The sequence below is a fragment of the Podarcis melisellensis genome, assembly GCF_964234715.1.
Source record: "Podarcis melisellensis genome assembly, chromosome: 14".
Lineage (NCBI taxonomy): Eukaryota > Metazoa > Chordata > Lepidosauria > Squamata > Lacertidae > Podarcis > Podarcis melisellensis.
Genome location: NC_138546.1, coordinates 10807404 through 10832467, shown reverse-complemented (window position 1 = coordinate 10832467; position 25064 = coordinate 10807404). Strand labels below are relative to the sequence as shown.

The following is a 25064-nucleotide window of genomic DNA, read 5'->3' as shown; positions in this document are numbered from 1 at the left end:
GCTTTAAAGGTACTGTATAGTATGTACACAGCCTAGGACTAGTAGTGGATACAAGAAGAGAGAGAGAGAGAGAGAGAGAGAGAGAGAGAGAGAGAGAGAGAGAGAGAGAGAGAGAGAGAGAGAGACACAGACCTTGGTCAGATCCCTTGCTGGCTAAACTGAACGCCATCAAAATTGCCAAAGTGGCAACTTTTATGTTTTGTTTTTCGTAAAGTCCTATTTACAATCAAGCAGTATATAAATTTGGTCAGATAAAATGAACAAATAAAAACACATGGCACGATCCATTTGAACAGCTCTCCTGCACAAGCCTCCACTGAAATGAATGAGCGGAAGGGCACCACCAAGTTCTTGGCACAACTCCCATTCACAAAATCAGAGATTCGGGGGGGGAGGGACCCTCAAAAATAATCTTATCCAACCCCCTGTCCGATGCACAAAAATCCTCTGCTGCAGCATCCTTGAAGATGGCCATCCAGCCTCTGCTTAAAAACCTCCAAGGAAGGAGAGTCCACCACCTTCCAAGGTTCATTTCAGAGGGGCTTACTCAGGAGTAGATCCAGGGTAGATGGTGCTGCTAACACTTTCCTGCGAGGCTGGAGTGAAATGGCATGCCGCAAAACTGACTCCTATACATTGTACCACATCACAAACACACACAAGAACCAAACCAAGAAAGGTGTTGCCCGTTTCTCAGCTGTACAGCAACACTTTTTGCAATGTAAATAGTGCATATCTTTTGCTTTTTAAGGGCCTGAATGATGCAATATTAAGACAAAGTTACCATAGCGTTTAAAAAGTGCTTTTTTTATTTAAAGGAAGGGCTAACAAAACACAGGGGCTGGAGTCTGAGGAAAGGGGAGGTCAGGATCCTATTAGCAAAGGTTTGGGCTCTCTCTGTGACTGGGTTTACTTAGAGATCCTAACTATTGCCTAAGGACTTTAGAACAACTGCAAATGATATACTCTGAAGAGGAAGCGTGAAAGGAGGGCTGCAACATGCCTCAAGATTCACAACCTGTCATAGCTATATTTGGATTTACTTCTAACCAGGGATGGTGGAGAAATCCAATTCAGTTTTCATCTGAAGCCAAACCTGTTAAATTCGCACTTCCCAAACAAGATAACTGAAACACAGCCATCCCATGAAATTTGCAGCTATTCGAATGTTGCAATAGGGTTCTCTAACCAACATTTACAAAAATGCATCTATTAGGGGAAAGTGTGCACAAAAACAAATGCATTTTATTAGGAGGAATTGCTTGCAAAAAATGTGCACATTAATCAAAACTGCATACAAAAATGTGATTATTGGGAGAATTTTGCACTAAAATGCTGATGAATTTTCATGAGCATTTTAAAAAACACACAGTTTCATGAACTGCTGCAGAATTCTGGTTCTCTCACAGCCTCTCACTTCCGATCTTAAAGTAAGTTATCCACATTTTCAACAGCACTTTGCATTTTTTTTAAAGTCCTCATGAAAATCCACCATATTACTCTTAATATACATGTTTGTATACAACTAAGTGCAACAGACATGTTTTTGCAAAACAACCCCCCCTAATATAATGCATTTAAATATTGTTTTCAGTGACATGAATATTTTTATGCATTCTTTACCCTAGCAGATGCATTTTTGTACACATTACTTGGCTGGAGAATTTCACTGCAAAATTCAGAGAAGAGTGGATTTCAAAGGACGGCTGCGTTTCAATTTGTAGATCGTTTCTGAAAGTGTGAATTAGCTTGGCTCCCCTTTAAGTGCAAATGGAATCAAATCTCTCCCCCCCATTCCTAGTCGCAAAGATAGGATGAGCTCACAGGTCTGCTTCTTCCATTGGAAAAGAACAGGGAAACCTGGCGACAGGGCAGCTTATGCATCAAAGTCCCAGACCCATTGAACCAGGGCAATAGACACATTTAATTTTACCCCTTCCTTGAGATGATTCAGAAGTGCAGAAACAGAATATCATATTGCCCTTTGTGCTACAGACCACTTCAGGCTGCAGGCTGCATATGCCAGATGTTTGAATACTGCTAGTGTTTAAAAAACAACAACAACAATTTGCATGTGGAAATCTAAAGTAAAAGGAAGATCAACAAAAACCCATAACCCTGATAAGCTGGATTTCTATTAGCCTGCCAGATCAGACCACTGGTCCTTCTAGTCCAGCATCCTCTTCCCACGGTGGCAAACCAGATTACAAGAAGCCTCAAAATGGGACCCAAGTGCAACCTCTCTCTCCCCCATTTGGGGTCCCCCAACGACCGACATTCGAAGTCATCCTGCATCTATGACAGTGGTGGACAATACAACCACTGCGGCTAGTAGCCATCGATAGCCTTTTTCTCCATGACACAGTTTCATTCTCACATGACGGGATCCTCCAGAAATTTGGGGCTCTGCCTACAGCCTGAAGTGGGCACGAAAAAGGAAATACAGGGCCTTGTGCTATTTCCTTAGGGCCATTTAGAGAAACCCAGAGGGCCACAGGAAGTAATTCACCCCTGCTTTAAGGAACCTCCCCTTTCCCATTCTTCACTTCAGCCCCACAAGCGCTCCCAGTTCCTCCATTTGGCTGTAAACACAGGGCTGGGCATTACAGTTTCAGTGGGAAACAGCATGAATCTATTGCAATGACCAAATTGCATGTAAGTCCTTACACTTAACCCCTACGACGTTTGTGCTTTATTTGACACCATGTGCTGTTAGGAGGGGACGCATTCTGTCACTAAGCAGGGACAAAGTATTTGCACGGGACATCGGGTTTCTGCCAGAGGGATAGACGTAAGCTTTGGACGTGGATCCATGGCACTATCTACTGCTCAAGTCTGAGAGCTTGATGGTTTTGGAAATTCGAGCCAGGAACCCATGCAGGTAACAAACAGAATTGGCCATGAACCTCTTCTGCGGGAGCTCTGCTGAGCAGAATCAAAGATGGACAGGTTGAGGGCATAACAGTGTACAGGTGCTTCCCAAACTTTCCCCTCTCCCAATGGACCATCTGAAAATCGCTGAGGGTCCTGGTGAACCACTTAAGGATTTTTCTGCCTGCTCTAGCAATTGCAGTGCACTGAGCTAGATGCTGTGTGATTGTTAATGGTGTTATTGCAGACATGTCATGGACCACCTGAATGAAGCTCATGGACCACTGGTGGCCTACAGACCAGTTTGGGACCCCTTGTGTTGTATGCCACCTCCTGTTTAATTAAGGGAGGCTGATGCAAGCACTTGTGGAGAACTGTGCCTCTCATTGGTACCCTGGCAGTGAGTTTACTAAGGGGTAATTGAAATTAGCACTAATGAAAGGAAGCGGATAGGGGCATCAGAGCGTCAGACCTCACGAGAGATTGTCTTAAGAAAAACGGGGCACTTCAATGGGTTATGGTCATGGCTATAAATCGAGCAAACGCTCTTCGCACGTCTCTACGGGCCATTTCGCTGCACCTCCAAACACATCCACGTTGTTGTCAACCCAGGGGATGATGTTGCCCGGCATGTTGGTGGAGCAGTTAGCAATATTCATGATGTCTTCAGGCTTCAAGACTCTGTCCCATATATTGAACTGGCTCATCTCCCCAACGAAAGCTTGAGTGGCATCAAACCTTCCTCCAACAGTGTCCTTAAAGTGAATGAAAACCAAAGCTTGGATTAGTTCAAGACCGTCCTTAAAAGAGATGGCCAAATCAGTATCTTTACGTTTGCAAAAATGAGGGGGGGAAGAAACCAGTGCAGCTTACTTCTGTGTAGGCGTTTTCTCGATTAGGAAGCCGTTCCGTGTCACGTCAAGCCACTGGTGCATCTAGATCAGTATTGACTATTTGACTGGTGGTGGAAGAATTGCAGGAGCCTTTCTCAGACTTACCTGGAGATGCTAGGAATTGAATCTAGGGCCATCTGCATGCAAAACCTAAATACCAAGAGTGGGGGGAACCTGTAGCCTTCCATGTATTGTTGGACTCCAACTCCCATCAGCCCCAGCTAGTATGGTCAAGGATGATGGGAGTTGTAGAAAGGTTGTTTTCTGCTGCTCCAGAGAAGCGGACACGGAGCAATGGATCCAAACTACAAGAAAAAAGATTCCACCTAAACATTAGGAAGAACTTCCTGACAGTAAGAGCTGTTTGACAGTGGAATTTGCTGCCAAGGAGTGTGGTGGAATCTCCTCCTTTGGAGGTCTTTAAGCAGAGGCTTGACAACCATATGTCAGGAGTGCTCTGATGGTGTTTCCTGCTTGGCAGGGGATTGGACTTGATGACCCGTGTGGTCTCTTCCAACTCTATGATTCTATGAACATCTTGAGGGACTCTGGTTTCTTACTTCTAATATCTCCTCTAGTTGATCCTTAGGTCACACATAGAATCATAGAATTGTAGAGTTGGAAGGGACCCTAAGAATGCAACACATCCTTTTGGAGGGGGACTGCACCCCAATAAACATAAATTGTTTATTGCAGATTTTCCTATGTAGAGGTGCCCCTCTATTGAGTTGAATGGGGAGTCCCATAGTGATGCAATGAGCTTCATTAGTACAATGGAATCAGCACCCTTGCAAGGGATGGCGAGCTCAGGAATGTGCAGGATGGTTTATTCACTGTGTTCAGTTACAACCACAAATCTTTTGTGTACAGCATGTCTGTTGCCATTTGCAACATACTGAGACTGATGTACTCATATGTGAGGCCCTCGATAGCTTAGTCAGAAGAACATAAGACTCTTAATATCAGGGTCGTGGGTTCAAACCCCACGTTGGGTAAAATATTGCTTTGTAACCATGACACTTTCCTGGTGGAAAGGTAAAATACACACGTAATAAAGAAATACAGTATGGCCGACAATATGTCAGAGATGTGTTAGGTTTTTTATGTTACAATACATTAGCAGGAGGAGGGGAAGCGGTAGAGGAGGAGAATTAACCCCAGAAACATGGGAAGCTGCCTTATACTGAGCCCATATTGCCTACATTGACTGGCAGCTGTTCCCTGGGATTTCAGACAGGGGTCTCTTCCTGGTGACACTAGGGATTTGAACCGGCAACTTTCTGTATACAGTGCAGATGCTCTACCCATGAGCTATGGATGTTCCCTGTAGAGAATGAAGAAGAGGGCCTTTCCTGTGGTGGCCCTGCATTCCTAGAATACCATCCCCAGGTTTGGTCCCTCCTCATTGGCCTTTAGGCAAACACCTAGTTGAATGAACCATGGTGCAGTGGTTTAATAACTTTTCTCTACTGCCGCTATTTTAAAGCTCGGGAGATGCTTTTGAATTTCAAATTTTAATGTGGTGTTTTATTGATTTGTTGTAAGCTGCCCCAGGGTATGGGCTTCAAAAAGCAGGCCAGAAATAACAAGACGGATCATGTTCCTTCGTGTTCAGAGGCAGCAAGCAACTGAGTTGCAGTTGTTGGGCAGCAACATCACTGTTGTGCACGGCTTATGGGATTCCCAGAAACATTTGCCTGACAAGTGTGGGAAGCAAGATGCTGGGCTATAGAAAGATAACCGGCAGGAAAAGAGGAAGGAGAGTCTCAAAGCATCTACCTTTGCATGCAGGAAGTCCCTGTTTCAATCATTGACAACTCTAGGTCAGGCTGGGAATGCAGAGAGCTGTTGCCAGTCCGTGTAGACAATACTGAGCTAGATGGGCCAATGATCTGACACAGTATGGGACAGCTCCCTATGTGTTCTTCCTCCCACTCTTCCCCAAATACCCTCTGCCTTTCTGCAGATGAAAATCACACCCTTTGGGGATGTTTCTTTCCCCTCCTACAGTGGTCTCTCCCATGGTTGGGTTTGCAAGATTGTGGGCAGAACCTGTATTTTAAAACACTTTTTGTGCATAGCACTTAGTTGAACTACTGTGGTTTTTTTAAGACAGGTGCATTCTTCTGCAACATGTCATTGAAGCAATAGCAGTGCATTACTGCCTGGATAGCTCAGCTGGTTAGAGCTTGGTGCTGATAATGGCAAGGTTGCAGGTTCGATCCTCATATAGGACAGCTGCATATTCCTGCATTGCAGGGGGTTGGATTAGATCAGTGTTTCCCAACCTCCAGCTGTTTTTGAACTACAATTCCCATCATCCCTGACCACTGGTCTTGCTAGCTAGGGATGATGGGAGTTGTAGTCCAAAAACATCTGGAGGCCCAAGGTTGGGAAACACTGGACTAGATGATCCTCAGGGTCCCTTCCAGCTCTACAGTTCTGCGATTTGTACTGGTCACACCATTCTGCTTTATTCGTTATCATGCAATGCTTTTGCATTATTGCCACACAGAAGGGCGCTCTTGCACTACAGAGCAACAAAAGGAGAACCAAAACACACCCCGGGGCATTTGTGGTATAAAAAGTTACTGGATTCCAACAGGGAGTTGCAGGACACACACTGATGGCTGATGAAGCAGTGTGTCTGCCCCAAAGGTGCAAACGGTATTGAAAGTGAGATTGTGTATAACCACCCCGATACCATCATAGGTTGCACACAATGATACTTTACTCAGAGTAAACCCATTGAAAACCAATAGGTCTAAATTAGCCGTGCTCATTGGTTTCAATTAATCTACACTGAGCAAGACTAATATTGGATACAACTCCATGAATGCACAATAACAAAGGATATCTGCAGGTACCGCTCAGGCCACATTCAAACCATATGATACCACTTTAAACAATCATGGCTTCTCCCAAAGGATTCTGGGAGCTGTAGTTTCTTAAAGGCGATGAGAGTTGTTATGAGGCCTTCTGTTCCTCTCACAGAGCTAAAACTCTCAAATATCCTTTTTAAGACTGATTGATTGTTGGAATACTCTGGGAACTATAGCTCTGGGAGAGGAATGGAGATGACAATTTCCTGTTGTTTTAATTTCTTGGAAGGAGGAAAAGTGGAGAAATAAGCACCTTGCACGACTCACCTGCTCCTGACCAAGGATCAGAACCCCTCCTGGCTTAATGGGGTGCCAAGGAGCTAAATTATCCCCTGTCCCAAGCTTCTCCCCATCCTGGAAAGCTTCCCACATTCCGTCCCTCGTGGTCCACGTCACACAGATGTGGTGCCATTTCCCATCGCTAATGAAGAGAGGGAGCTGGGCAACCTGTTGAAGATAATAAAGGTTATTGTGGATGCCCAGAGTGTTACACCCAAAGGGTGAAGGCCTGTCCAGTAAAGGCTGGTCTGTGTGGGTGAATGACATGTTGCATCACCAACCTCAGCATGTCTTCAGCCAACCCTTGCTTGCCTGCCTTCTCACCTGACCCAATCCAAGCGGAGGCCCTGCCTGCCAGCTCCCCCCCTCTTTAGTCTCAGTGTTGCCCCTTGTAGAAGCGAGGAGGAGGAGGATGGGGATAAAACTAGAATGAATTGGTTCTGCCAGTCACTGACTCTACCCACCATTGGCCTCTTTGCCTTCCTCCCTGGGAGGACCAATGGGCACCAGCCGCCATTGGCACAGACCACACTGATCCTGAGCCAGTCAGTGGCTGAAGCACTCTACAAAGAACAGACGGTAAGGTTGGCTAGGGCAGGAACATGGCTTGCAATCTCTGGACTTTCCCATTTTACAGCCAACAGGATTTTGCTGCCGATTATACTGGAATCTCGGTTCGTATTTTATGGCGAAGCTTGGCAAATCCTACATGTGTCCAATCAGCGAGGAGAGACAGATGCTAAGCGGCAGGATCAAGCTGAACTGTAGAATTCAGCAGGGAGGAAGATGGGGACGAAACTAGAATGAGTCACTGACTCTGTCACCTCCTTTTGCTGGCTTCCCTGCCTTCTGCCCTGCTTATCCCAAAGTGTAACAGCATCCATTGGAACCGTTTGCTGAGCGGCAAGAGCCTAGTCCTCAGGAAACCCAAATCCTAAAGGAAAAGAGTTGTGAAGATTGTACACTAACACACTGCAGAGTTCTCAATGGGGGGGGGCTGGGGGGACGGAAGGAGGTGTATCCTTCCCAACAATCCTGCCGTCAGTTTGCATTTCTTAGTGCAGAAAGTATTGATCCGACATGTAGAGATCTTTACTGTTCTAATTAATTCAAGAGGGTTCTGCAAGCTTCTCTGTGGGAAATAAACAAGCAGACAGTTCATAATGTTTGCGTTATTCCTTCAGAGAAGCTGAGTACTGTACAGCTGGTTTAAACTGGTCTTTTTATCTCTTTCTGTCAAGGTCATGCTGACTATAAAAGTAAGGCCAGAAGGAGACTGGGTTTCACTTTCTCTTTCTATCTCTTTTCCTTCTGGGGTGATGTTCTGTACATAATACAGTGGTACATTCTGGTTGTGAACGGGATCCGTTCCGGAAGCCCGTTCGCAGCATGAAAAGAGCGCAACCCGCAGCGGCACATCTGTGCATGCACGGGTTGCAATTTGCCGCTTCTGCGCATGCGCGTGACATCATTTTGCGCTTCTGTGCATGCTCAAGCGGCGAAACCCGGAAGTAACCCTTTCCGGTACTTCCGGGTCGCCGCGGGACGTAACCTGAAAGAACGTAACATGAAGTGGACATAACATGAGGTATGACTGTATGCTTAGTGTTCAGGTTTAGACTTATTGTAAGTAAGTTTAAGTTAAGTTTGCTGCAACTGGATTTCTTACGGACAGTGCCACTCCTGAATGTATGGGATTTGTGACCATTAAACTCCTTTGCCTTCAGTAGCAGTAAAGCTCTGCTGGATCCTGCAACGTGTTTTAAGTTTTTACTCTGCTAACTATACACTGGAGCTCTGCTCTGGATCAATACTGATCGGGGTCATTCCATAAAGCTGAGTGTTGGAAGATTCGGGGCAGGGGAAACAAAGTGCTTCTTCACACAGCACATAGCCCAACTATGGAATTCTCCGACAAAAGCTGCAGCCAAGGGTCACCAACAAGGAAAGCTTTAAAGGGGAATTAGCCACATTCATAGAAAAGCCTGCCATAGCTACTAGTCATGATGGCTATGCGCTACTTGCAGTATCAGAAGCAGAAAAGCCACAGCTCAGTGGCAGAGCATCGCAGAAGGTCCCAGGTTCAATCCATAATGGCATCTCTGGATAGGTCTGGGGGAATTGCCCCACCTGAAACCCTGGAGAGCTGCTGCCAGTCTGTGTAGGCAATACGGAGCTAGATAGGCCAATGCAGTGTAACGCAGATTCATAGGCCACTGAATGCTGGGGATCATGAGTGGATGGGAGTGCTGTTGCGGTCAATCATGCTTGTAGGTTTCCCATAGGCATCTACTGGCCGCAGTGGGAACAGGATGCTAGACTAGATGAGCTGTTGGTCTGATGAAGAAATACAGTGGTACCTCAGGTTAAGAACTTAATTCATTCTGGAGGGCCATTCTTAACCTGAAACTGTTCTTAACCTGAGGTACCACTTTAGCTAATGGGGCCTCCCGCTGCCGCCACCACCACACAATTTCTGTTCTCATCCTGAAGCAAAGTTCTTAACCTGAGGTACTATTTCTGGGTTAGCGGAGTCTGTAACCTGAAGCGTATGTAACCTGAAGTGTCTGTGATCTTCTCAGCTATTTTGTGTTGTCACAAAAACTCTTGTCCTTAGTTCCATAAATACAGTGGTACCTCGGGTTACAGACGCTTCATGTTACAGACTTCACTAACCCAGAAATAGTACCTCATGTTAAGAACTTTGCTTCGGGATGAGAACAGAAATCGTCGTGTGGCAGCAGCAGGAGGCCCCATTAGCTAAAATGGTACCTCAGGTTAAGAACAATTTCAGGTTAAGAACGGACCTCCAGAACGAATTAAGTTCTTAACCTGAGGTACCACTGTATTTAGCTGGAGATTCCAACCAAACACCAGGAAGAACTTTCTGGCAGTAAGGGCTGTTTGATAGTGGAATGGACTTCCCTGGGAGATCGTGGACTCTCCTTCCTTGGAGATTTTTAAGCAGAGGTTGAATGGCCATTGGTCATGGATGCTTTAGCTGAGATTCCTGCATTGCAGGGGTGGACTAGATGACGCTTGGGGTCCCTTCCAACGATTCTACAATTCCTTCTCTCTATCTGGAATCATTGTAGCTCCCCAGTGGTAACAGCAATATCCTCTGAACAGGCTTAAATACATTTTCCTTTAGAATTGCCTAGTAGAATTGATTTTTGTTCCTGGATGCTGATGAAGCCCTGTGTGCATATATTATGAACTGTGGCAAATTCCGAATGATGCACATGTCTCTTAGCAACCTCTTATAACGCTCCCAGGGCTTCGATGTTTATGAGACTACCACAATGCATCTGCACAGAACAACAGGCCTTTTCTCCTCCCCTCCCCAGCTACACACAAACACATTTCTCCTTCTGACAGAGCCTTATTTTGACCACATTTGTAATAGGTCAGTTGCTGACTTGATTAATTGTTACGTGACTTACAGCCTAATTTTAAAGTGGCCAAGCCAACGAGCCGCACTCTGGTGAAAGGAGCTTCTACCGGCAAAGTAATTCAAGAACTGCAGCTTTACAACCTGATCAATCAACTGGGCGAACTTGCAGCAGTGCAAGTCTGGGAGCCTCATCCTTCCCTTTGCAAGCAAGTAAACGTCATGCGGCCTCCCAAATCTTCACTTTGCAAAACAATACACAGAATGAAACACAGCCATCTTTCAAAATTCACCTTTCTTTGCAGTGGAGTTCTGCAGACAAGTAATGGGTACCCAACGAATATTGGTGAAAATAACGTGCAAAAATGTGCTATATTAGCAGAATTTGCTTTGCATAAATGTGTGCATTAGACTGAATGAAGAATTGCCCTACTATTTTAGCAGGGCAAGATTAAACTCTGCTACATCTTACAGTGCAGTTGAGCTTAATCCTTGAACATTTCACTGTTGTGCAGCAGGAGTTCCTTTTTTTTTTCCTGCCTTGGCTGATGGAAAGAAATTGGATTCTCAAAAGGAAGAAGAAGAAGAGTTTGGATTTCATATTCCGCTTTATCACTACCCTAAGGAGTCTCAAAGCAGATTTCTTTCCCTTTCTCCCTCACAACAAACACTTTGTGAGGTGAGTGAGGCTGAGAGACTTCACAGAAGTGTGACTGGCCCAAGGTCACCCAGCAGCTGCATATGGAGGAGTGGGGAATCGAACTCGGTTCACCAGATTACGAGTCCACCGCTCTCAACCACTACACCACACTGGCTCACTGGAAGGTAAATCTTTCCTCACCTTGTCATTAATGAGCAGCTCAATGGGGTTGTTGCCCCACTCGATCAGCACCACTTCATTAGCTTGCCCAGGGACAGCGTAGGAGAAGGGTGTCCCTATTCCCGGAGAGGCACTCGACTTCAGCCACAAGCACACAGTGAAGGCATACAGCTCAGGCAACGTCTTCTTGATCTTCCCATACAAGTAGTTGGTGCGGAGAGGGAGGGAGACTTTAAATTCATCCGGCGATTTGAAGGCGCTGGTACCTATAGCCATATCCCAAAGGACACAAGGTTACCCATGTAAATTGCAGGGTGGTCACTCAAATAAAGAAGCTGGTTCACTGCACAGATTTTACCTAGTTTATCAATCAATCAATCAATCAATCACATTTGCATAAAAGTAACGCAAGAGCTCTGAAAGCAAACTAAGAAGCGTGCTTTCTTCATCCCTGCACAGAAAGTTTTCCCCCTGAAATATTAAGTGTCTAAAATTAATACATAAAATATATCTATTTTATGGATCTTCTTGACGTATGCGACAGGAGAAAGTGCCTTTTCAGTGGTGCCCCCTGTATTTTAAAGTTTGAATGGGATCATTTTATTGTGTATTTTGATTGTGGATGTTTATACTTTAATGCTTGTGGAATTGCTTTTTGTACTTGAACACTGTTTAAGAAGCCTTTTTCTGGCAATAAGATTTATATAAATTAATGACAGGATTAACAACAACAAGAAGTGCTGGATTTTAAAGGGACTCTGAAAACCCACTTATTCCAGTTTGGTTAAGAAACTGTGCCGAACCTATCAAGCTGTGAGGGCTGTTGCTTATGAAGCCAAAACAGCAACACCCACGCACAAGAGGGAGGTATCAGCAGGCTTGGGAGAACCCCATGATTTGCTGAAGTACAACAAATTTGTAGGTGGGGAAGCCAACCCATACAACAAAATAGTACCTCGGGTTAAGAACTTTGCTTCAGGATGAGAACAGAAATCGTGCTCTGGCGGCGCGGCAGCAACAGGAGGCCCCATTAGCTAAAGTGGTGCTTCAGGTTAAGAACAGTTTCAGGTTAAGAACGGACCTCCGGAATGAATTAAGTACGTAACCAGAGGTACCACTGTACCGTAAAGGAGGGGTCAGCAAACTTTTCCAGCAGGGGTCCAGCTCACTGTCCCTCATACCTTGTGGGGGGCCGGATTATATTTGGGGGAGAGGAATGAACAAATTCCTTTGCCCCACAAATAACCCAGAGATGCATTTTAAATAAAAGGACACATTCTACTCATATAAAAACACGCTGATTCCCAGACCATCTGCAGGCCGGATTTAGAAGGTGATTGGGCCAGATCTGGGCCCCGGGCCTTAATTTGCCTACCCATGCTGTAAAGTGTCATATTTTCTTGTGAGTTCCACATGTCTATCTGAAAATAGATAGCAGGTATCACAGAATAGCCTTGTTGAGTGGGGCAGGGGCACCATGCTAGCTCCCCAGAAGAGGGGTGGGTGAGTCAGCGGGGAGGTTGATGCAGTGCAAACACAACAGCAGAGCCAATCTAGCACTCCTGCAAGTGTGTTTGCACTGTAGCAACCTCTCCACTGCCTTGCCTCCGTCCCTCCTGGGTAAGCAACAGCAACCCACCTGCCAGGAAGCCAACACAATGGCTCAGTCTCACCCAGAGAGCAGCTTCTGGTGGACAGCAGCATTTAATGCAATCTCCTCTGGAGATTATTGGGCGTCATGCCACAGGTGCTGAAAAGATATCCCTTGCCTGAGTCTCTAAAGCAAACTTCACAGACTGTAGGCTGTCTGGGTCAGGATTGGATATATAGGAAGCTGCCTTGTACCAGTTCTGACAATTTTATCCATCTAACTGGGTGTTACATACTCTGACTGGCAGTGGCCCCTTTGGTCTCAGGCAGCTTGCTCCTTTTAATTAGAAATACTGGGGATTGAACACAAGACCCTCTGCAGAGTATGTGTATGGTATCTTCATTTAATTAGACGTTCTGATTCTGTGCTTAACAATGAATGGCTGCCTTCTTTTTAATTAAAAAAACATCACTATGCGTTTTATTCCTTCCTTCCTCTGCGTGGCATATATATATATATATATATATATATATATATATATATATATATTGCTTTCGTAGATTTTCACGGGTACAGGAATGCAGGTTTTGGTGTCCTCGGGTGTCTTCCCGTGTAAAAGTTGGGGTGTCTGGGCGACGAAGTGGTACTCAGGATATCACTCAAGAAATCACTCAAGATATCCCTCAAGTAATTAAGGAACAAAAGAAGAAAAGGCACACTAGCCTGGGAACTTCCTCTCTGCCCAGAACATTGGAGGCTATACACCACACCCCCTCAACAGTATTTATAGGAACTCAAACACTGAGATCCTGCTCTGTTCCAGTAACAAGAAGCCGAAAGCACCAGCCTGAAGATGACGAGTGAGACCTCGTCGAAACGTCGCCCAGACACCCCAACTTTTACACGGGAAGACACCCGAGGACACCAAAACCTGCATATATATATATATATATATATATATATTGGCAAGCACATTCATTTGCAATGAAACAGAACACAAAGCCTTTGATTTCTATGGAGCAGACTTCGCCGTAAATGTGTTTTTTAGACTGAGGATATAGGTAACTTACATCAAGACTGCATGTGGCAATTTCTGGCAGATCTCGACACTACCTGTCCCAGATGGTTTGCTTTTAAAGAAATCTAGCAGGTCAGCTTTTTTCAAATAGCTTTTGACTGCTTTTAAAGACCTGGGGCTTTGATTTGCAGCCGTTATCCTGAAGCTTTCTCAGACTTATTTTCCCTTTAAGTGTATTTGGCTGCAAGTTCTGCAGCAGCCTGCTTGCCTCTGGAATCTCTTTGTATGAATGCATCGCCACCCTATTAAGAGGTTAAAACCCAGCTGTGAACAGCACGTGTCCCTGGGGAGAAGATGAACATTTTCATTCCATGCTGCCTTTCACCTTGGATGAAAGGTTCTGTTAATTTTTTATCAACGTGTCCATCTTTCAGCCTGATTCCAGACATGTTTACTCAGGTTCAAGCTGGATGCAGGTTTACTCAGGTTCAACGCTGGTCCTGCACCCATATAAAGGGTCAGTGCGATTTAGGGGTTTAAGAAGGCATGGGAAATCCATGATTCTCCAGATGGTGCTGGACTCCGGTTCCCATGAGTCCCTGTCACCATGGCCAATGGTCATAGATGATGGGAGCTGTAGTCACACAGGAGGACCTCCTGTGTACAGAGATAGAGAGCCTGCAGAACTCCAGATGTGGCTGGACTCCAGTTCCCATCAGCCTCAGCCACCATGACCAATGGTCCAGCTACCATCTTCCAGGCTAGCCTACCTAACAAGATTGTTGTGTGGATAAATGGGGCAAGTGGGAAAGAACCATGTATAATGACTTGAGCTTTGGGGAGCAAAGGTGGAGTATTTAAATAGAATGCAATGTAAATATTAACCATTGCAATTATATGCAATATATAATTATCATTTATTGCATTTATTCGTTGCTCATACAAAAGAAAAAGTCTAAAAGCTATTTGACGAAACACAGCACCTAAAAATGTTTTAAAACCAGAAAAAAAATTAAAACAATGAGCACTACAAAATACACAAAGCACTCGCCCAGTAACATTTTAATAAGGACAAGTCCACTAAAATATGACCACTACCATAGGACACAACTTAATTACCAAAGGCCTAAGCAAAATAAGTCTTGGTGCCTAAAGATGGACAATGATGGTGCCAGGTACATCTTCCTGATGAAAGCATTCCAAAAATGGGATGGAGACCACTTAAAAAGCCATTTTTTGTGTGGCCACTATCTGTACCTCCCTCAGGGGCACATGGAAAAGGGGCTCTGCTGAAGGCTAGAGAGTCTGGGCTGGTTCATATGGGGGCAAAAGGTTCCCCTCACTTGTTTTATATCAGGCATCCCCAAACTTGGCCCTCCAGATGTTTTGGGACTACAATTCCCATCATCCCTGACCACTAGTCCTGTTAGCTAAGGATGATGGGAGTTGTGGTCCTAAAACATCTGGAGGGCTGAGTTTGGGGGTGCCTGCTTTATACAACCTGGGGACACAATCCAAATCTCTGGCCTACCTTAGATATTGTCCCGTTTGCTCTTACAATGGAACCTTGCACACACAAAGAAACACACTGTATTAGAATCCAAGCCAACACACATTTGGTTCCCAAGTGATCACCCGTCAGACCAGACCTGCTTAGCTTCAGCAAGGTTGTGAGACTGACAGGTCATCAGACCGTACCTTGGGACCAAATCTGAGACAGAACCAGGCTGAACCACATTAGTCCGCCGCCGCCACATCTAATTTCAGTCTTAGGAGTTGAGCCTTTTTTCATTCCACAGACACTCATTTCCAACAGTGTGTGTTTGGGACTTCATCCTGAGAAGATGTCTCCCATTCCCTAAGACCATAAGAGGAGCTGAGCTGAGTCTCACAAAAGGCCCATCCATCTATTCCACCATTCTATTCCCTCAGTGGCCAACCAAATTTATTTGTTTTATTTCTTTGATTTACATTTCTTTCAGTGGGAGGACACAGCATGAATGAAAACAAATACAATGAGTGTATTAAAACACACAACAAGTGTCAATACTTCTTTTTTAAAAAATCTAGTAAGTAACCATACAGTGGTACCTTGGTTTGCGAACAGCCTAGTTTACGACCATTTTGGATTATGACCAATTCAAACCCGGAAGCGCACATCCCGGTTTGTGATTTATTTATTTTTTGGATTACGACCCAGTTTTTTTGGAGGCTCCACTGGTGAAAGTGCGCCTTGGGTTACGACCTTTTTTGGTTTACGAACGGACCTCCGGAACAGATTATGGTCGTAAACCATATTAAAAAAGAGCACTGCAAACTCTTAAAAACATTGAAAAGCACACACACCCAAAGTAGAATATCAAGCCATAGAAGACCCTGCCAAAACAGTCAGTTAGTGGCCAAAGACCTGTCTGAATAAATAAATCTTTTGTCTACCAGTGAAAGGGAAGCACAGAGGGGGCCAGCCTAGCCTCTTGTGGAAGGGAGTTCCACAATCTGGGAGCAGCCACCAAGAAGGCCCTGTCTCATGTCCTCGCCAAACATGCCTGCGAAGGTGGTGGGACCAAGAGAATGGCCTTTAGGGAAGCAATGAATTGCATTTGGGAAGGTTGCAAAGCAGAACAGGAGCACAGCAGCCTTCTCTCTTCCTATCACTAGACTTCCTATATCTCCAAAACATCCCTGTAACTAGCGCATCATGGCAAAAAAACTAAGCAACGCACAATGAAGATTCTCCTGCTTTTGCTCAACAACAATAACGAACAACAAAAAGAGAAACCAGAGGTGCTTATGTGGTCTGGAGATTTATTTTAAGGAACTTTTGCACCCTTTCCCCATAAGAGTAATGGCATGCCCAGATATGTGCAACCTGGCTCCTGCAAAGGCTGGGGCTTAGCCTTCACAAAATGCATCCGTTGGCACAATTCGGAGGTGCAATCATTAATTTGCCTGAACAAGCCTTGATCCAGACTTGCTTAACACTATAAATATCATTTAAAGAGAATCTATATTTAAACAATTCACACACTCTTGCTCTGTAAAAACAGGGGGGGAAAGGAAAGGGAAAATGATTATGCAGACAGTTTCATGCTATTCCTCCCTTGCCATGTGTGCTTGAAATTTAAATACACAAACTCTAGCCAAGCATGCTGTTTCCCAGTAATTAAATCTAAGGATCTGATTAAATGATTAGGATTAAGAGTGTCCCCCAGTGGCTCCAGGAGTAATCCACAGTAAAGGTTGCGCATTTGAGACGGGACATGCTTGCCCCAAGGTCTGTGGAGTGAACAGAAGTGACATTCAGCAATTAATTAAAAGCAAAAGAGAAAAGGGAAGTTTGTCTCATTTCACAGCTTGCTCAAAGGCAAAGAAGACATCTTTAAAGGTAGGGTAAGTGCCTCTCTCTTACTCTGTCTACCAATTAAACTAACTGATAGGAGGTTCAGGACAAACAAAATGCAGTACTCCTTCACACAACACTTAAAGTTAGACTGCAGTGCTGCAAACAATAAGCCCTGCTGGATCCAATGGGACTTGCTTCTGTGCATTACCGTACATGGACTTGTGCTATAGCTTATGGAACTCATTGCTACAGGATTGCCACCCGCTGAGATGGCTCTGAAAGGGAATTAGACAAATTCATGGAGGAGGAGAGGTCTACCAGTGGCTATTAGTCATGACATTTATATGCATTCTCCAGGTTCAGAGACTGTAAACCACTGGATACCACCCGCTGGGGAGCCAAAATGGCAGAGAGCTATTGTCCTCATGCCCTGATTTTGGGTTTCCTTGGAGGTATCTGGTTGGCTACTATGGGAAACAGACTCAAACAGTGGAAGCTGGTCCACTACGGTGAATGGGACAATGCCCTGTCTATCTCAGCCTGACCTCAGCCAGCCACCACCTGCCTTCTTGCATCCAACCAGTCAGTGGGTGGCTTTGCCTGTCATTGGCTCTGGATGCGCCTGCTATTGGTCTCCTTGCCATCCGCCCTAGCAGTCCCACTCAGCACCAGCCACCACCATTATGCCAGGCATTTCTCAAACTTGGGTCCCCAGCTGTTGTTGGACTACAACTCCCATAATCCCTAGCTAGCAGGGCCAGTGGTCAGGGATAGTGGGAGTTGTAGTCCAACAACAGCTGGGGATCCAGGTTTGAGAAACGCTGGACTAGATGGACTGCTAGCATGATCCACAAGCCCTCTTCTTGCTTTGTGTGCTGGGTGGACTGAAGGAATTCTATTGCCAGAAATGGACCGTGCAGGATTGAAGCCACTTCTTCCTTGCTCGACATCATCCCTTTGAGATTATGAGAATGGATTCCATGTAGTGATGGAGACATGGCAGTAGCCTCCAAATAGCCACAGGACCGTCATGCAAAGATGGAACAGACTTCTTATCTATTGCTTTGGAGAGCAGGGCTAGAACCAAGTGGCAGTTGTCAATTGGAGGGAAGGAAGCAAGTTTAACCCAAACATCAGGAGATGCTTCCTAATAGCCAGAGCTTTTTGACAGCAGGAGGTGGTGGGCTCCCCTTCACTGGGTGTGTATTAAGGAGGGGCTGTACAACCATCCATCAGGAATACATCAGCTGCATCCTGCATTGCAGATTCTGCACTGAACAAGAGGGGGTGCTACATAAACGTAGGAATCCAGTGGTACCTCGTGTTAAGTACTTAATTCGTTCCGGAGGTCCGATCTTAACCTAAAACTGTTCTTAACCTGAAGCACCACTTTAGCTAATGGGGCCTTCAAATGCTGCCGCGCCGCAGGAGCACGATTTCTGTTCTCATCCTGAAGCAAAGTTCTTAACCTGAAGCACTATTTCTGGGTTAGCAGAAACCTGAAGCATATGTAACCTGAAGCGTATGTAACCCGAGGTACCACTGTATAAGAAAAGCCCTATCTGATCAGGCCATTGGCCAGCTAGCCCAGCATCTGGTTCTAACCAGTACTGGATTTACGTATAAGCTAAACAAGCTATAGCTTAGGGCCCCACTCGCTTGCAGGGCCCCCCAAAAAATTAAAACTGGATGTACATTTCCAAAATATAAGACAAAAAACAAATAAAATAAAACCTACATGCAGCAAGTGTTTTGTGTTGTGTAGGCTCCTCTGATGCAAGTAATGGACCCTGCCTGCTAGCCTGCTTCCCTAAAATATCACTGGTTTGCTCATTTCTATATATAGGGTGCCTACATTCTGCATGGATTGGTTGCATGGCAACATGGGCAAAGGCTTTAGATGCCTATTAGGTCCATAAATTACCATACAGCATATATTCAACACAAAAAGTAGCAACAATTTGTTGCTGACAAAGTACAGCTGAACATATAAAGGGCCCCATTACCTTCAGTAGCTTAGAGCCTCATCAAACCTAAATCTGGCCCTGGTTCTAACAGTGGCCAACTAGATGCCCCACTGGGAAGACCATAATAAGATCCTGAGCATGACAACAGTCTATCTTCCTGTGGTTTCCGGAAGCCAGTATTCAGAGACATGTTGCCTCCTACAGTGGAGGTACTGCACATCCATCGTCCAAATGTGTGTATAAGTCTACACTCAGGGTGCCCTTATTCTATTATTTATTCATTCGCCTTAGATTCAGACCAACGCTGTAACGGCTTTCCCCATCCACTCCCAGCAATACAAGTTGCTCCAGGCATCACTGCACCCTAAATCAGTACACAGGACTGGAGTGTTGCAGGACATCTGAGCTCCTGCTGAGTCAACAAGTCAAACAAAAATAAACCCACGCCGGAATATACGAAGGAGGATGTAATTTAGGCATCATCATTACCTCTTTCTAGTTCAGAAACCCTTTCAAGAAGTGCGTTCAGTGCTGCCTCTGTCCTTTGCCGATGGGTGGAAGTCTCATTATGAAGCAGGGATTTCTCGTTCTCCAGGTCTGCCACTTTGCTTAAAAGCTGGCGCTCCAAATCTCCCAGCCTCCTCTGAAGCATCTCTCGGAGATCGTGAGGCAGGGCTGTATAGGACACGTTCGCTCGGAGCTGATGCTATAAAGGAGAGGGGACAAGGGGGAAACAAAACAAAACGCCACAATTCTCATTTATTAAACTTAATGAGGCACTAATACCATATTATCTTCTCAGATGTCCCAGGGCAGCCGGAAGTCAAGCATATGCAGCAAAAATTGAGCTTCTGAGTTCATATATCTCACTGTATGGGAAACCATGTGTGCAGATGGGAGACGTGTGTACATTTCTCCTCTGTGATCTAACAGCCGGGGATGTATATGCAGAACCCAGTAAACCTCTCTTTAAAAAGCTGGATTTCCACAGATCAGCCTTTCAGGGCAAGAAGGAAGAGAGCAGCAGGATTCAATTCATCTAATAGCTGATTAACAGTATCCCAAGGGAGTCATTCCCATTAATTTCAAGGAGTCTACTATGAGTAGGAATAGCATTGGATACAACACTGTTAATATTCAAATGAGCATGATTAGGAACACAGCCTTATTTTAAATTCCAATTTATAAAGCAGTAATAGTCCATGTTTGAAAAATACATGTCCTTTAAAAAAAAACTAGCAGTGAGGACGGGGAGATGATATGTCATAAATAAAACAGGCTTTGCAAAACAATGAATTAAAGCAGTCCACAACAGCCAGACCTTACAGATCTCATTCTAACAACTGTAGAGGGTTGCTGGAATAAATAAAGTTTTGGACTTCTTTTAGGAAAGCAGAAATGGAGGGTCTTGGCAAATGAACAATACCCTGCAAAGATGGAGCAATACTAGAAATGGCCTGGCTTCATGCTCTAAAAGAGCAATTCAGCAATCAGTATGGAGATCAGCTGTGGGGAATGGACTTCTGGAAGTGTAGAGGTCTCCATGCTGGCTGCAGCTGCTGGAAGCCGAAAACATCTGGACGCAGTGTTAAAAACTCAGATATATAAGGTAGGAGCCAATTGGCTCCTTAAACCTGGGTTACAGTCACTGAAACAGAATGCCTCGTTGCCATTTTGGGGCCAGATGGCTCGAAAGTCATATTTTTCAAAACAACTTTTTGGTTCCTAAAATTCATTCTGATTTTGCAGATAAAATATAATGGATTGACTTCTACAGGCTGTGTTGCTAGTGTGTGCAAACAGGCGAGATCCAAGGATCCCCAGGCATGCACCTCCAGAGAGTAGAGACATCAGGTGCCGTCCTGGTGCCCCAAGCATCTTCACGTGGTCGCAAGTGGCCGATAGCCAGGTACAAAGTGCGCCCAGCGCCTGGCTAATTTCGAATGCTATCTGGAGGGCATCCTATTGGCTACCACTGAGTCAAACCAACACTTTCAGTTATGCTTAGAAGTCAACTTTTTTTACTTACAAATGGATGGTTGATAACTCTTAAGCCGCTCCATTCTACAGAAAGTGACATAACTTCTATGCAGGTATGTTGGGGGGGGAATGTGTGACTTTGGTGGCATGCAATAGCTCTCACAGGGGCATTAGCTGCCAGATTTAACATTTCTTTGCATGAACAATTGTTAAATGCTTATGACACATGCGAAAGAGATCTCACGCCAGTCTAGACATGTGATTTTGGGGAATGCAGATAAATTTGTGTAAATTGTCAATGAATGGCTAACTCTTTGAATCCTTTTACTGTAGCATTCATGAGGGTGCCTTTGAACTGTGCAATAAAAGCATTGCTGCTAGCCATTTTATTTACATTTTTATAGGCCTGGTGTTACTGAGTTCATCCCTCCTTATGTTTATTCAGTCATAGTCAAAAAGAAGAAGAAATGAAATGAAACAGGGGGGTACCTGTGACCTCTGGGCCACAGGTTGCCTCACTGTGTCCCACAGGTAATCAAACAAAGCATCTAGCATTTCCAAAGGTGCTGCACCTTACTGATAATGTTCCTTTCCACAGAGGAAGGGGGAAAACTTGTCCTTAAGAGTTATATCCTTGATATTTGATTACTATGAGACTTCCTCATTATACATTGACAGCACTTCAAGCAAATGTAAGAGCTGCTTCAAACACTGAATTCTGCATTGATTACAAAAAGCTTTCAACCATGTCCTTCAAAATGACAGCTGGATTGGGAGAAGAGATATACTCTGCATTAATATTTAAGCATCAGCGACCACTGGGCTGAAAAATAATAATATCTAAAATAATCATATCTAATAATAAAAAATAATAATATCTAAAATACTGTCTCATTCATTCCAACTGTCTTTGTAGCAGGTTGTATAGTTAAACTGTTGAGAAGATGGACCAGCACTTAACACTTAAAACAAAATAAAAACCCTCATGTTCTTACATGGCACCATATGCCAAGGACACATTATCTAGGATGTCAATGTTACACTGCAACCTCTTAAGCAACTATGTTCTTAGCCGAGGCTGAGATTAAGAAAAAGAAATGAAAAGCACCAGGGCAGGGAAATAAAACCCACAAATCTCCTCTCAATCCATTTTATTGGTAAACACACACAGAACATCTATACCTTCTTGTGCTTCCATTGGGGGAAATGGCACCTCATAAACACCAGTTCTGTAGTTTGTACTTGTTGCAATCAATTTTCACAAAATCTGCACCAGGGCTCAGAACAAGCATCGCCTTGCCAGGAGCTGGTGAATATTTTATTTCTTTGGATTTCTAATAAATTGACCAATTCCAGATCTCACTTCCCCTTCATATTCTCCCTCTTACGCCTGGATTAAAGTATAGCTTCTTTGCTTAATGTGCTAATAAAGTTCCCCTTTTATAAAAGAGAAGTTCAGGAAAGTGATTTACATAAAACCTGAGCAGCCTTTCTTTTTAAAAAGAATCCCATTAAAGATGAGACGATGACTAAGAGTTTCTGGGAAATGAAGCCTGTTTATTGCAGTGTCCCAGAAGGTTGAAACTTCACTAATTGCTCCCCTGATAATCTACGACGTATATATTTAGCGGGTGACAACAATCCCCTAAGGAGAGACGCACCTTCAGCTGCCTAGAAGATGAAGCTATAGGTTACAAATGTTGAATGGCTAAGAAAATGGCAAAAAAGGAGACAGGCGGGTACAAATATGGAGTTCTTCCCCAAAAAATGACCTGGTATTTGAACTTGGAACAGCACCATACTATAGAATGGACCAGACACATAGACTATGAATGAAGATGTTTCACACAATTCTTTAGATATGGACAGCAATAGACTATTTTTAAGAAAATGAAGGTTGCAAATCTGCTATAATGGGATCTGAGCACTTCTTGATGGGGGATAATATCAAATCCTGTTCCTTGACACTACAACTACTCAGAAGAATGTGTAGGTTATTTATGCAGCAGTATAAGAATAGCACTGCTGGATCAAGCTCAACATTTTGCACTGGCCAACCAGCCGCCTCTGGCAAGCCTGCAAACAGGGCAAAAGGGCTGTTGCCGTGCTCAGCTGTTGCCTCCTTCAGCAACTGGTATTAAGAGGTACAGTCCCCCTACACATGGAGGCTCCATTTAGCCATCATGCTAGTATAGTATAGTATAGTATAGTATAGTATAGTATAGTATAGTATAGTGGTTAGAGTCTGGGGTATAGATTGAGGAGATTTGGGTTCAAATCTCAGCTTTGTGGATGACCTTGGAAACCAGTCAATGTATTTCAGCCTATGACTGTCACACAGGGATAAAGAAAGCGGGAGGCATGAAGACGAGCAGAAACAAAGTGAAAGAGCATCTGTTTGCATGCACAATTTCCAGCATCTTCAGACAGGTCTGAGAGAGACTCCCTCCATCTGAAACCCTGGAAAGCCACTGCCAGTCAGTGCAGACAGTACTGAACTAGCTGGAATAATGGTCTGTCTCAGAATAAGGCAGCTTCCCGTGTTCCTATATACATAATGCCTTCAACGCTGTGGAGGAAGGGTTAGAGTTGAAATCAATGATACTTACAATGCAATGCCTACTTTGAAAAAGTAAATTCCAGTGTGCCCTGAAGTGCTTGCTCCCTAGTAAGGCTAGCTTTTAGGATTGCAGCATATGTCTAGCTTGCCTCCTTTCCACACCAGTAGCCAATTTTCAGCATCCTGGACACACAAAAGGTGGTTTTATCCCTATTAGGACTCCAGAAGAGTGAAGTTTCAAAGTGATTTTCTCACCTTCAAACCAAACACTAGCTACCTGGCATCAGTCACCCACAAGGATGCCGCTCTCTTTTCCAGAAAGAGATGAAAGCACCACAAACAGCTCCCACCCCGCACCTAGCTACCACCTGTCAATCACCCCCAACGGGGTGCACTCGCTTCCCGGGACCAGAGGCCAAATTGCAGCACCACAGACAGCTCCCGCTCGGCACAGAGCCCTCCCCGCTATCCATTACCGCCAACTGGCTGCCGTCCCTGCTTGGCGAAGTCGGCGGCTAACTTTCAGCACCGCGGACAGCTCCGCCCGCGTTCCCCCGTCCTCACCTCCAGATTCTCCAGGCGATCCTTGAGCGTCTGCATGGTGCGGCTGAGCTGGTCGATGATCTTGGCGGGGTCGCGGGGCAAGTCGCCCATGGTGTCCTTGCCTTTGCCGAACTCCTTCCTCCACGTGCCCGCTTTGCCGTCGGGGGTCTCGCAGCGGCCGAGCTTGGCGGTCAGCTCGCGGATGGCCTCCCTCTGGTTCCCGATGGTCTCCTTCTGCTGCAGGATCGTCTCCCGCAGCTGCAGCACGGTGGCCTTCAGCTCCTCCTCGGGGGGCAGCCCGCCCCCTTGCATGGGGATGGGGGGCAGCGGGCAGCCCGGGTTGGCAGCGTCCAGAGGCAGCGAGGTGCACACGAAGCGGCTCCCCGGGGGGCTCTCCTGGGCGCCCGCTGCCCCCCACGCGGAGAAAGCCAGCCCCGCTAAGACAGGCAGCAGCATGCCGGCCGGTGGGGTGGGGGGCGCTAACTTACTGCGGGACGGACCGGCTCAGCATGGGGTTGCGGGGAAGAGGCTGCCAGACCCGGGAAAGCCCCTGGTGTGATGTTTCCAAACGGCTTGCCGTCGGGAAGCGCCCCAGCGAGCGTCTCTCCGCGTGGGGAAGCACTTTTCTTCGCAGGAGAAGAAAGTGCGGAGCGGGAAAAAGCTTGCAACGCCCAGCAACAACTCGTTGCAAGAGGCAGCAAAACTAGGATTGCGCCGGCGAAGCGGCTCGCGCGCTCTTAAAAGGCTGAGCCGGGTAAGCTGCGAGGAGGGAGGGGGCGTGGGAGAGCCGGGCAAAGGGAGCGCGCGCCGTGGCGGCCTCTCGCTCTGATTGGTCAGGCGGTTCGGAAGCCCGCGTGACGCCTTTTCGGCTCTTGGGCGGCGGGGGGGGCGAAGAGTGGAGAGAGAGAGAGAGAGAGAGAGAGAGA

At 45.4% G+C, this 25064-nt stretch overlaps 1 protein-coding gene across 1 annotated transcript; it reads right to left on the bottom strand.

The window, feature by feature from the left end:
* Positions 1 to 1805: 1805 nt before the first annotated feature.
* Positions 1806 to 24876, bottom strand: NPTX2 (neuronal pentraxin 2). The gene is made up of 5 exons (XM_081889268.1): positions 24160 to 24876; positions 19545 to 19761; positions 11158 to 11402; positions 6914 to 7093; positions 1806 to 3626 (listed from the first exon to the last, which is right to left on the bottom strand). Exons 1-5 carry the CDS (start codon positions 24592 to 24594, stop codon positions 3399 to 3401), a joined length of 1305 nt encoding a protein of 434 aa, XP_081745394.1. The 5' UTR covers positions 24595 to 24876; the 3' UTR covers positions 1806 to 3398.
* Between the last annotated feature and the right edge of the window lie 188 nt (positions 24877 to 25064).

Bases quoted from the DNA above. Each gene is read 5' to 3' on its own strand.
- NPTX2 (XM_081889268.1), bottom strand. From the start codon at position 24,594: ATGCTGCTGCCTGTCTTAGCGGGGCTGGCTTTCTCCGCGTGGGGGGCA. The intron at 11,403-19,544 runs GTAATGATGATG...ATATGGCTATAG, and splicing joins GGTTTCTGAACTAGAAAGAG to GTACCAGCGCCTTCAAATCG. The intron at 3,627-6,913 runs GTGAGTCGTGCA...ATTCACTTTAAG, and splicing joins TGATCCTTGGTCAGGAGCAG to GACACTGTTGGAGGAAGGTT.